General features: G+C 45.4%; 1 protein-coding gene across 3 annotated transcripts in view; it reads left to right on the forward strand.

The window, feature by feature from the left end:
- Positions 1–13,670, forward strand: part of CPT1C (carnitine palmitoyltransferase 1C) — a 55,431-nt gene that overhangs the window by 13,404 nt on the left and 28,357 nt on the right. For all 3 annotated transcript variants that reach the window (XM_063137333.1, XM_063137331.1, XM_063137332.1), the window contains 2 exons: positions 10,863–11,027; positions 12,422–12,561. In XM_063137333.1, the coding sequence (XP_062993403.1) occupies positions 10,887–11,027; positions 12,422–12,561 (281 nt within the window). In that variant the 5' untranslated portion in view covers positions 10,863–10,886. The remainder of the gene's footprint in view (positions 1–10,862; positions 11,028–12,421; positions 12,562–13,670) is intronic.

Raw genomic sequence — 13,670 nt, forward strand, 5'->3', positions numbered from 1 at the left:
TTGGATTGTAGTTGTTGAATTTAGTGGACTGGGCAAAATGGAGAATCACAGGGCTCAAGGATGTGATTCTTAGTGGTTTGTCTACGGGTCCTTTCACTCAAATGGTTTTCCATGGACAATTGCTGTTCTGAATCTAGGACAAAAAAGAGGGCACGAATTTGCATAAAATGTGCATGTGCTAATGTATACATATAGACACAAATTTTAAAATTATTATTATAATTTAAATGCAGTAATCAAGGGTTGGATCCAGACTTAGTCATGCTTGAAGTCCCATTGACTTCAGTGGGTCAACTCTTAAGTCTGGATCCAACCCCAGTGCCCTGTGTGTCTGCCTGTTCAGTCTGCTGTCCAGGTGCTAGCTGTCGATGGGCAAATTCAAGGCCCCTGGACTCTCCTTCTTATGGGTCTATCTGTAAACCAGACATGGACTAGACAGCTCTTCAAATAGAAGACACCTTCAAATAGAGCATGGTCCTCTGTCAGCCCTTCAAGTAGAGGACTATAAAAAAGGATGTATGGCCACTCTATCTGAATTAGGTTGCTGGTCATCTAGAGTCCACATGTTAAAGGGGACAGTTCCATGCAAAACCTGCTTGTGCAATGGAAGGCAGACCTATCAGTAGGCTCAAACTTTGACTTTAGCTCTACTCTCTGCAAGAAGAATGAGGTTGTTCCTGTTTGGTGGCTGTTGCTGATTAGAATGACATTGGGAAGTAGTGTGTGTGTGTGTGTGTGTGTGTGTGTGTGTGTATGTGTATGGGAGAGAGAGAGAGATTGAGATTCTCATTGGGGAGGGGGTGCCTTCCATAAATCAAGGTAAGTCTGTGTTTTAGCCTAAGGGTGGGCAGAAGAAAGATCTAGATCCGCTGTGTAGATCTCTGGGTGATTTGCAGTAGGTTGGCAAACATTTCTAACTCGTGATTGTTTAACAGTCAAGCAACAACTTTCCCTGAATTATGCTGCTGAAATTAAGAAAGCTTGAGGTGACTGTTCCAATCTGTCTAGCTCCGGCCATGAGCTTTCAAATTCTTTCAGGGTCGCCAAGGAGACAAAGTAGTCAGACTCACAGGTTTGCTTACGAGCAGACTAATTTATTGGCAGATTTTCAGCACATTCAGGCATATCCCAATAAAAGTAGTCCAATCTGCAAAAGCTTCCTGCACAGTCTGGACTCCCAGTCTGGACTCCCACCCCAGGGCACAGGACCAATTATAGCATAACTGAACTTGGCATTGCTGCCAAGTTAAGCAAGTGATTAATTGCATGGGGTTAATAACAAAGCAGCTCTTCTCATCATAAGAACCTATAGCATAAGTCTACATTGTTGTTAAACAAGGCATTACTAGGCATTTCTTTGGCACGCATAAGAATTCCCTTCACCCAGGTGCACTTACTAATTGGATTGCAAGACTGGAATGTCAGCTCGGTAGAGCCTCCAAATACAGTACCAGGCTACATAGATAAGACACCTGATGTTCTCAGGAGATCACTGTAATTGTGGTTTTGAACCATCTGAAATAACAGCTTGCTAGCTTAGAAGCAGAAGCAGCCATTCACCCAAAAGCTTTTGCGGGCAGCCATGGTTTGCAAGCCTCCAGGACATACAGTGACTGGATTGGATTTTTTTGCAGCAGGACTGTGAGCTCAATTTTGCTACTCAAAACAAATTGGAGTGCTCAGATTTATTTAATTCTTAGTATATGTCTTTTGTACCAGGCAGGTTGGTGGATCTTGGGTACTACTAAAGAAATACTGGTGATCCTACAAGCCTGAACTCTGCCTACCTTTTTCCATTCCCTCCTAAGGAACCAACTAGCCACCATGCCTGTCTGAGAAAACCCTGGATTCTTTTCTTCCCTAATTTTTTGCTCCAGCTCAGGAGTCCTGTGTTTATAACCTCCTTGCTCTAACCCTCCAGACTGCTTCTTTTCAGATAATCTAGGGATTGTAATTCCACATGGGAGGCATCCTGTATCTTCTGTATGGAACTTGCTGAATCTTCTCAAAAGAGTCCTGGAGTCTGGTCTCTTTATTTGCACCCTCACTGAATTCCGTGGGACTTACTAACTAAAGCTGTAATCCAACCTTCTGAAAGCTATTTTGGTTGGAGTGAGAAAAGTAGGCAGTCAGCTGAACCAAATGGTGTCTGGATCTTTTACTTTGCTAGCAACCTTCACTCCAGTCCTGGCTCACAGTTTGCATTAGCCCCTGCCCTACCATCGCACAGCAAATAGGAACTGTTTTAAAATCTGCTGGAGCTGCAGGCTGAACCCAAGGCAACAATATTTGCTTAGGCTGGGGGCTGAAAAAAACCCTACAGTTTCTTCCTTTGTATTTAAGCCCAGCTGCATCCGGTTCTTGGCAGGCAGTGTGCAGCAGACGTTAACCCATTAACACCCCACTTTTAAGAGTTCATATTAGTTTTCACACCAAATGCTGAGCTGTAGATGCTTCTGGAGTGGAGAATATCCGTTTATATATGATGTCACATCAGGTTCAGGGATGAGGCCCAGGGAAGGGCAAGTCTGTTGTAAATCAATTATATAGAACTTGCTGCTTGTTGCAATAACCTTAAGAAATACATTATATTGCTATTCCTATGTACAGATGAGAAATAGAAGCTGAGAAGGGGAGAGAGTAGCTTGTCCATGGATGCCCTGGAAATCCTTGGCTAGGCAGACATTTGGACCCAGGTCTCCCAGAATCCATTTCAACAGGGTATCTTGTTACGTCATGTCAGAGTCCCAGAGCCCACTTCTCCATGGTGCCCTGGCCACATGCCTGGAAACACCCCATATGTTTGCCTAGCCAGCCTGCCCTGAGCAACTTCAGAATGGAAGGAAAGTTGACAGTAGCTCTTGTCTGCCAGCTTACCTCTAGGACCTGAAACAGCAAGCAGGAAATCCTGAAGCCTTTTCCTTAGTAAGGACCAAGTAGGGTGACCAGGTGACCTACTTTACAAAGGGCAGTTCTCTATTTGAAGGTGTCCTGCATTTGAAGGACTGCCCAGGGGGCTTGAAGCCCATCAACAGTTACCAAGTGTATAGCAGATTGAGCAGGCACATAGGTCACCTAGTCCCAGTCTTCCTCGCTCTGTACTGTACCTTCCGAGCTATATTATACTTCTGTTTAAATGATAGTTATTATTTCTAAATTTACATCTATACTTATAAATTACTATTTTGTCCTCTTCTTGGGTGATGCATAAGTGGCCACCCTAGAGCCAAATTGTGTTTTTTTCCCCATGCTGGCTGGAGGAGATGGGAGTTGTAGTCCTTACACATTTGGGGAGCCCCAGGTTGGGGAAGGGTATTCTAGCTTCCATCTGTGCAGCTTTGAACGCCTTGAAAATAACAAGGTTGTGCAAGGCCTTGTCTGGCAAGGAATCTAGGTGAAAGAACGTCAACTTTTGTCAAGTTGGAATCTGGCCAGAACACCTGGGTTCACACCCAGTTGCCTGAGAAAGTCAGTGAATAATCATTATGGTATTTTCATGACTGTGGACATTCAAATTCTCCACTTTATCTCAGAAAACCATCTTGATCAGCCTTTCCTAATTTTCTGCTGACCTTAATAAACCATTCTTGGTGTTTGCTGAGACCCAGCATAACCCCCCCCACACACACACACACAAACACATACCAAACTACCGTTGTGGCACAGCAACACATTAACTTTTCCTGCTGTACCTGCTAAGTCCAGGCTCTAAACAACTGTTTTGTTTAGTGCAATTATTTATTACTTTATTTAGTGGGCAACCTTTGGCCCTAGGGCTTCATGTGGCTCTCAGCCTAATTTTATGGGGGGCCCTGCAAGCGATTACATCGGACCTCTAGCAAGAGCAACCTAGAGCAACCTATTCCTTTCCTAGCAACCCACTGGGCAGGATGGAACAGGATGAGAGAGAGAAGGGGATGATGCCAGAAAGAGAGAAAGAATGAGAGGAGCATGGAAGAAAGAATTACCCCCAAAGGAATGTAGCCTTCAGCGGAAAAAGAGGTTCTCCACCCATGATTTAGCAAGATTTGCAGATTGAGAGCTGGTGGGAGGACTGGAGTCCAGAGTGTTTTGGAATGGAAGCAGGATCTCATAACTTATGGCAGCGAAAGGTAGGGTACCAGGTTGAAGAAGACTGCTCTGTACAAAAGCTAAGCATTATTGATTAGCTTTTTGAGTGTGGTCTTTGCATAGGAAAAAAAAGCCCCATTCACTTCAGTGGAGGCCCTTTCCTTATGTAAACTACAGGTATGGAGGCCCAGATCTGGATTGGAAACATGGCGCACGGGAGAAAGGGTTAAAGCTGCCCCTTACTCCAAGGTCCCAATCTGGATCAGATCCCCCATGTTTGCTTTTGAGTAAGGAAAAAAGAATAGAGTTAGCTGTTTGCTATGATAAAATTTAATTTGACTCTAAGCTGGGAACTAGAAAGTCTCAGTTCGTATCTCACCAGAGGCCCCCCATTCAAACACTCCATGCCATAAACAAGGCAGTCCTTGATTCAAACCTCACATCAGCCAATTGTGTTTTGGCTGGCGTCTGAATCACTGTAATGGTGTGGGAGGCTTCCAAAGGAGTTGCTGGCTGTTTTGATAACTCAAGCAAGGCTGTGTGGCCCAAGTTGGCATCTCTCCAGCTCACCTCATCTGTTTCCATGCAAAGAATCCAGGGAACCTCATGATTCCTTTTAGTGACGACACTCCGCATTGAGGGCAACACAGAACACAATGCTGGAAGGCAGATAACATAACTTATGGCGACAGGGCTCCTGTATCTTTAACAGTTGAATGGAAAAGGGAATTTCAGCAGGTGTCATTTGTATGTATGCAGCACCTGGTGAAGTTCCTTCTTCATCGCAACAGTTACAGCTGCAGGAACCCTGCCCTCTTTTGTATCTGGTCACTCTAGCTATACAGGCCTCCCCAACCCCTCCTGTTGCTCTCTGCAGCACTTAGCACCCCTGCCCCAGTCTCCCCTCTTCCTCCTCCCTCTGGTGGTCACCTCTAGCCCTCTCCCAGTTGCCCCATGCCTCCCCACTCACCTGACAGCAGTGACGGGGTCTCTCATTTTTGGACGTGTGTGTCCCTGTGCGGTTCAAAACAATGCATTGGCTTTCAGCTGCTCGCTATCTTTAATTCCTAATAAGAATGGCTCTGGGTCCACATACAGCTCAGGAGCATTCTGGGAATAAAATGGGTGGATGCCAGTAATTTAGCCTGAAGCACTCCAGGCTGGCTGATTTTGTTCTTTTTTTAAAAAAAGTTTCGTGTTTTAGGAAAAACCCAGCAACATCAAATGTGGCAAGGTGTTTCATGGACACAAGAGAGGTACTTGTGGGCACTTTGGTGTCCATGAATACAGCTTTGACAACCCCAATACAAACACAGAAAAGATCTGTTAAATTGCGAACCATCATGCCTTTCTGTGTTGCCAGTATGTCATAACATTTCCCCTGTCCACACATGCAGGGCTGTCCCTACCATTAGGCAGAGTGAGGCGACCACCCCAGGGTGCAGATGTTAGGGGTGCAATGACAGCAGCCCCCTCAGCTGTTCTTCCTGAGTCCCTGGCTATTCCCCTTCCTTGGAAGGCAGAGGTGTGTTTGCCACACAACTTGTCTGAGCCCCTTAAAAAAAATCTGCTTCCTTCAGGTGAGATGGAGGACAATCCCATCACCAGTGTTGAAGTGAGGCGCTTCCTACACCTAAGGATTATCCCGGGAAAATGGAGGGATCGTCCTTGCCTGCTCCTGGGATCCCCTGTGTGTCATTTGGATGCACAGGGATGATCCCGGGGGAAAAGGCAGGTGTAGAAACGGCCTAAGATTCATCTGTTGGCCCAGATTGCTTCTGTATGTGGAACGGGGTGCCATCTTGTTTTTTACCTCAGGCTGGAACATGTCTTGGGCTGGCCCTGCTCGCACCCACCATTGATGAATACGTGATTAACAGTTGGTCTTTGCCCACTCTTAACTCCAGTCTACATCACAGCTATGAGTTAAAACCTGGTATGTTAGGTGCAAACAGAGTCAAACGTGACTCCCACACTGCAGCTGAAATCCTCTTGAGAAAGGTCACACATTTCATTCCACGGTATTCCCCAGTGACAGCTTATTCACCCCTCTCCTCATTTTCCATCGATTGAGTCGCTGTGTGCTGTATCCTTACTTAATACTTCAAGCAGTCCTCTTCATCCAAACCTTCCGGACGTTATATTATGACCTCACATTAGCTTTGCCAGTGAAGTCAGCACAATCTACCTTTTCTACTGTGTATACAAGGAAGAGCTCTGCAGAGGGCATGGGGTGGGGGCAGTCCACTTACAGCTGGAGAAGAGAGCCAGGTAACACTCAGTGAAGCCACCCCACCCTCCAGTTTAACCTCAGATATTTTCTAAGGATGGTACAGATAACAGGAATAGTTTGAGAGCCTAATTCTTGGGTTCTCTGTTGGACAGCGATTCTGAACCTTGGGGGTCTGGCCCTCCCAGGGTTTCCCCTTCCCCTGCCCCCACCATCTTTCCCCTGACAGCCAGTTGTTTCAGTATTTGTACGTTTCCCCGCCCCAGTTCTAAAAGGTTCTATGGAGAGTTCTATGCCTCTCCTAAGGCTTAGTTACTGGCAGTAAGAGCTTTACGTTACAATATGCTGCTACTTTGGCCCTGCTGCCTTTTGCCTTCATCCTTGCCCGCAAGGCAACCCCTGAGAGATTCTCTAAAATTGAACATGGCTGTCAGAGTGAAAGACATTCAATACCTGTGCTGTAGGGGATGCTGAGGTCTAGTTGTGGCTGAGAGACAGGATTTGCAGATTTGTTTGTTTGTTTTATTAACTGTATTTTTATACCACCTGATAGCCAAAGCTCTCCGGAATCATAGAATAGTAGAGTTGGAAAGGGCCTACAAGGCCATTGAGTCCAACCCCCTGCTAATTGCAGGAACCTGCCTTAAAGCATACCTGACAGATGGTTGTCCAGCTGCCTCTTGAAGGCCTCTAGTGTGGGAGAACCCACAACCTCCTTAGGTAACTGATTCCATTGTCGTACTGCTCTAACAGTCAGGAAGTTTTTCCTGATATCCAGCCAGAATCTGGCTTTCTGTAACTTGAGCCCATTATTCCGTGTCCTGCACTCTGGATGATCGAGAAGAGATCCTGGCCCTCCTCTGTGTGAAAACCTTTCAAGTATTTGAAGAGTGCTATCATGTCTCCCCTCAATCTTCTCTTCTCCAGACTAAACATGCCCAGTTCTTTCAGTCTCCTCATAGGGCTTCATTTCCAGACCCCTGAAACAAAGGGGTCCTCCTCTGAACACGCTCCAGCTTATCTGCATCCTTCTTGAAGTGTGGTGCCCAGAACTGGATGCAATACTCTAGATGAGGCCTAACCAGGGCCAAATAGAGGGGAACCAGTACCTCACGCATTTTGAAAGCTTTACTTCTATTAATGCAGCCCAAAATAGCATTTGCTTTTTTTGCAGCCACATTACGCAGTTGTCTCATTTTCAGCTTGTGATCTCTCTTCACATAACACGCTAACCTACCATAGGTTATCACGTTGTCTGAATGCAGTGCATTTTTCATGGGGTGGCTTGTTAACCATACAGTGTGTTTTATTTTTCTCGAGCAAGCCACCTTGAGAGCCCATGTTGTGTTGTTGGGATGTTCAGAGTGATTAACAGTACACACTGCATGGTTAACAAGCAACCCGGAGGAAAGTACACTGCACTCGGAGAACATGATAACCCACATTTCAACAACAAGCCACATTGGTGGGTTAGTGTGTTATGTGAACCCAGCCTTTGTTAACAAAGAATGGCACCTTCTCATCGACAAGTGCGAGGATTTCTGGGGCTGCTCATAAGGAGTGGGTTAAAACTGCTCAGTCGTATTCTCCAGTTTCTAGGCCAGGTGTTCTTACCCCTCTCTTTGCCAGATCTCCTGCCGCTCCCTTTAATTGCCTGGTAAGAGGAGGCTGTTGCCATAGCAACCAAGCTTACATCTGGCAGGAAGTGTCTAGTTACTTTTGTGCAGAAGGCCCAAGCCCCTCTTTTGGAAGTGATTTCCCCTGTTGGTTCCCTCAGCAAATGCCGACGTTTGCTGGGGAGTTCCAGATATTTGAGGATTTCTTGCCTTATGCTAGAAGCAGTAGGTCCAATGTTTTGCTTTCAGAGAGATCCTTTTCCCAGCTGCCTTTGGGGTATTATTATTATTATTGTTGTTGTTGTTGTTGTTGTTATTATTATTTATTTATATAGCGCTATCAATGTACATGGTGCTGTACAGAGTAAAACAATAAAATAGCAAAACCCTGACGCATAGGCTTACATTCTAATAAAATCGTAATAAAACAATAGGAAGGGGAAGAGAATGCACCAAACAGGCACAGGGTAGAGTAAAACTAACAGTATAAAAGTCAGAGCAAAATCAAGTTTTAAAATCTTTAGGAAAAAGAAAAGTTTTTAGCTGAGCTTTAAAAGCTGCGATTGAACTTGTAGTTCTCAAATGTTCTGGAAGAGCGTTCCAGGCGTAAGGGGCAGCAGAAGAGAATGGACGAAGCCGAGCAAGGGAAGTAGAGACCCTTGGGCAGGTGAGAAACAAGGCATTAGAGGAGTGAAGAGCACGAGTGGGGCAATAGTGTGAGATGAGAGAGGAAAGATAGGAAGGAGCAAGACAGTGAAAAGCTTTGTAGGTCAACAGGAGACGTTTATATTGGGTTCTGAAGTGAATTGGAAGCCAATGAAGAGATTTCAGAAGTGGAGTAACATGGTCAGAATGGCGAGCCAAGAAGATGATCTTAGCAGCAGAGTGATGAACAGAAACCAATGAACTGATGTGAGAAGAAGGAAGGCCAGTGAGAAGGTTGCAGTAGTCCAACCGAGAAATAACCAGTGCATGAACAAGAGTCTTGGCAGGAGAGACAGACAAAAATGATTGAATCCTGGCAATATTATACAGGAAAAAACGACAGGATTTAGCTACTGCCTCAATATGAGGAATAAAGGAGAGCGAGGAATCAAATATAAAGCCAAGACTACGAGCTTCCTTGACTGGAGTAAGTGTAACATCATTGACAGTAAGAGAGAGTGAGAGATGAGGAGAAGGTTTAGGAGGAAAAACAAGCAATTCAGTTTTTGCCATATTAAGTTTCAAATGACGATGAAGCAACCAAGCTGAGATAGTAGGGGTTACAGTCACTTCTTTGTTTTTAAATACCTTTAATTACCTTGTATCCATACCACAGGGTGGTCTGCATGCCTTACTAGGAAGGGAGAAATGTGCTTTTGATCTCCCCTCAGTGGATGTCATACGTTTAGGACCAATCCCACCCTGTATCCACTCTGTGCACTCTCTGCTTTCTGTTGATTGTCTGTGCTAGGGAATCCAGCAAGCGTTTTGCATCTCCAGGAGTCTGTCTTCTAATATGTGTGTTAAAAAAAGACCACTCTCACAAAGTTTGTGCAGAAATCTCATTCAAGAGATGCACCTTATTGTTCTGTTTTTTTTGGTACATCCCCTCTGGTGTACATCAGGGTGTAGAAAGCCAGGCCCAGAGTCAAATCTGACCTTCTGGAGCCTCAGTCTGGCCCCTGATGGCCACGCCCCTTTCCCTTGGCCACACCCCTTCCTCCCAACCATCGCTCATTGGATGGTTCCCCTGCCCTGTGCATTCTAAACGTTTGAAATGCCTCTCCTTAAGTAAGAACTCTAAGCTCAAATATACCAGTATTATTATTTTTTTGGTATTTTAGCCTTGCCCCCCCTTTGGCATCTGCCTGAGCCACTAGTGAAATCCCCACCAGAGAGCTCTGAAAAGGAATTAGGCCACTGGTATATACACCACTGGTATACAAGGTATTTGATAGAATTTTGTAAGTGAAAGATTTTTCCCTGCCCCCAAGATGCTTACAATCTAAAATCCACATGGTCAAGGATATACTGGGAAACAAGGGCTGAAAGAGAAGGTTGTTCAAAACCAAGGCGAACTTTAAAGGTAAGAAAGGGGCCAGTGTGGCATAGTGGCTAAAGTGTTGGACTGGGAGTCGGGAGATCCGAGTTCTAGTTCCCGCTCAGCCATGGAAACCCACTGGGTGACTGTGGGCCAGTCACAGCCTCTCAGCCCAGCCTACCTCACAGGGTTGTTGTTGTGAGGATAAAATGGAGAAGAGGAGGATTATGTATGCCGCCCTGGGTTCCTTGGAGGAAAAAAGGCGGGATATAAATGCAATAAATAAAGGGGCGTTTGTGTTGGACACAGAAGATGGTGGGAAGCTGGCGAAAGGATTTGAGGAAGGGCAGCATATGGTCTGAGTGACAGGAGGCATGAATAATTTGGATAGAGGTGAGAAGGAGAAGGGGTGGCAGAGAAGGCTAGAAAGAAGGAGGTTGTGCTGGTTAATTTTTGTGAACCAGCTAATGGGCGGTATAGAAATGTAATAAATAAATAAATAAAGGTGGGAGACAGGCTGAAGCACGAACCAGAGTTTTAGCCAAGGGGGCAGAAAGGAAGGGACAAATGTTTCTAATGTTGTGGGCGTTGGCACAGCTTTCTCAAGCAAGCTGCCAGGTCCTGGTGATCCAACAAGGCCCTCCCCTGATCCGTGTCCTGGATTCAGGAGATGCCATTTCAATTTCCAAGAGTGACACTACCTGCTGTTAATACACACACACACACACGCATGCATGCATATTTAGCAATAATGACTATAATTTAAATAGAAATACAATGCATCTCCCCATAATTCTGTTGGTGTACCATCCACCCTGCTGCTCAACAGACTCCTGGGTGATTAAAATAGAAAAATACATTTGAAGGAGAATTAGGTGTGGACTTAAGTATTTCTCTCTTTCTCTCTCTCTTCTCTTAGCCAACAATCTAGCACCTTTTCAAGATGGCGGAAGCTCACCAGGCTGTGGCGTTTCAATTCACTGTCTCTCCAGAGGGCATCGACCTTCAGCTGAGCCATGCGGCTATCAAGGAGGTCTATCTTTCGGGCTTGCGGTCATGGAAGAAGAAATTCAACCAGCTCCGGGTCAGATAAGAGCAGTGGACACCTGTTTAAAAACTATAAAACTCAGAGCTACTTTGTGATGATGTTTTAAGTGTTGAGAGCTTACTCCTGGGAACCCCAAATCTTCCATGTAAAGAGCCTTATAAAAGTATTAAATTGTAATCTAGGGGAAATGAGTAGGTGGAAGAAGTGTTGGGCTAAAGAGTGAGGCCCCTTGGGCTCTCGGAAGGAAATGAGTCCAGTGGGTTGAGCCTGTCGTCAGAATGGAAGCTGGGACTTGTGGGTTCTTGCTAGACCAATATTTGTCCAAATTGGAGCACAGGGTTCTGGGAGTCGAGAGTCTCTGACATTTTATTTATAGGCCTCTTGGAGTTCAGCCAAGGGTTTAGCAGAAGGTGTTTATAGTGCAAAAAGAAGATTATGTTGTTTCTTCAGTGATTCAGGTTCAATAACTGTCATAGCCTGGTTCTTTATTCAATCATCTGTGAATTTATTGTGTGTCCGAAATGCAAGCCACTGTCTCCATCTGTATTGTAGAGAAAGCAGATATTGTTAGATAATGTATGTGGAAAGCAGATACAGTTTAGTAACTCAGCTATGAATTAGCAATGAATTAGTTGTCTGGGGCCTTAGCTAGACCTAAGGATTATCCCAGGCAAATGGAGGGGTCGTCCCTGCCTGCTCTTGGGATCCCCTGTGTGTCATTTGGATATAGGCCTGGTCTAGCAATGGCCTGAATCACACTTCTGCCTTGAACTCACTAGATGGCCTTAGGCAAGTGGGCCTTTCTCAGCATCAGCCTCCACCTCATCTGCCATAGGGAGATAATAACACTGATCTTACCTTGCAAGATTGTTGTAAGGCTTATTACAAATAGATAACGCCTATGAAACATTTTGAACACTCAAATCCTCTATGCCAGCCTTCCCCAACTGGGCAGCCTCTAGATGTGTTGTACTACAGCTCCCACCATACCCAGCCAGCAAGGACACTGGCTGGGATTGATGGGAGTTGTATTCCAACACATCTGTAGAGCAGTTGTTGGGAAAGGCTGCTACATACAACTGCTAAGTATTATTGTTAAGCTTTTTTGAGTGCTATATATATCTAGTATAATTCCCAGTTACAGATTAACAGCACACTCCTATACACGTCTACTTAGATGTAAGCATTTTTTAGTTCAGTGGGGCTTATTCCCAGTTAAGTGAGTATAAGAATGCAGCCTAAAACCCTCATCACCTTTCCCTCCACCCAGTAAACATGTGATGAAATAATAGGGGAAATCCCCGTTTATTTATGTATTGCATTCCTCTACCACCCAATAGCCAAAGTTCTCAAATCAGGGCAAAGTTAGAGCCTCTACCCCTTCCTGGTTTCCCCATCCCTCACATCCATCTTTTTGTGACCCACAACAGAACGGATTTGTGACAGGTGTATACCCAGCCAGCCCTTCCAGTTGGCTGTTCATGGTTACTGCCATTCTGGTGACCCAGTACTCTCGTCTCGACCCCTCGATGGGCATGATTGAGAAGATCAAGGAGCACCTGTCAGTCAGGTATGGAAGGGGTAAGGGAACGGAGATGGGGATGGGGGCGGGTCCCTGATGAACCAGTCTCCTGTTGCACCTCTGATGCTCTTTGGAGAGGCTTGGATCTTTTTCAGCCTGGGAATTGAATTCCATTTTGGAGAAGACCGACAAGGGGGGCATCCCAGTGGTAGCTGGGGCCAAAGGCAAAGGGGGGGCATAGTTTAGTGTAAATCTCTTCCTGCCTGTAACTGAACCATTGAAGTGGCATTTCAACCTCTTAGAATGGTGGGAAAACTGTACAAAAGCCAGGAAACCCACTGAATGATGGGCAGTCAGGTGAAAGGGGTGGTGGTGGTTGAAGGGTGTGTGTCCATTTTGGGGAGCACCAGAGGGCCATATTGGGACGCCAGGAGGGGCGGATTTGACCCCTGGGCCTGAGGTTCTGTATCCCTACAGCCCAGGTTCAAGTTGTTTGGATGGATCCTGACTGGTCCAGAAACCATAGTTTAAACAAACTAAAGGCACAATCCTATGCATGTTTAAACAGAAAAAAAGTCCTAAAACTCCCAGCATGCCCCAACCACCCGTGATAGGGCATGATGGAAGTTATATGAGTTTCCCTCCTGCCCCTGTCTAAACAGCTCCACTGGCTTCCAGTCTGTTTCCGGGCACAATTCAAAGTGCTGGTTATGACCTATAAAGCCCTATATGGCTCGGGTCCAGGTTATCTGAAAGACCGTATTCTCCCTTATGAGCCTGCCCATGTAAGATCTTCTGGAGAAGCCCTTCTTTCAATCCCACCATCTTCACAGGCGCGTTTGGTGGGAACATGGGAGAGTGCCTTCTCAGTGGCTGCTCCGGTGCTTTGGAACTCTCTTCCTGGGGAAGCTAGACTGGCTCCCTCCTTGATGGGCTTTCGGAAGCAGGCTAAAACTTGTTTGCTCCAGCAGGCCTTTGGAGAGTAATTTGGTCCTCCATCTATGTTAATGACTTGTAATTTTGTTGTGTATTTTAAATGTGTGGTTTTTTTACATTTCTTTACAATGTATGTTTTAAACTTTGTAAGACAGGCTTGAGGCCCAGTATTGGGCAAAAGGCGGGATACAAATAATCATCATCATCATCATCATAATAAT

Source organism: Elgaria multicarinata, chromosome 11 (genome assembly GCF_023053635.1).
Source record: "Elgaria multicarinata webbii isolate HBS135686 ecotype San Diego chromosome 11, rElgMul1.1.pri, whole genome shotgun sequence".
Taxonomy (NCBI): domain Eukaryota; kingdom Metazoa; phylum Chordata; class Lepidosauria; order Squamata; family Anguidae; genus Elgaria; species Elgaria multicarinata.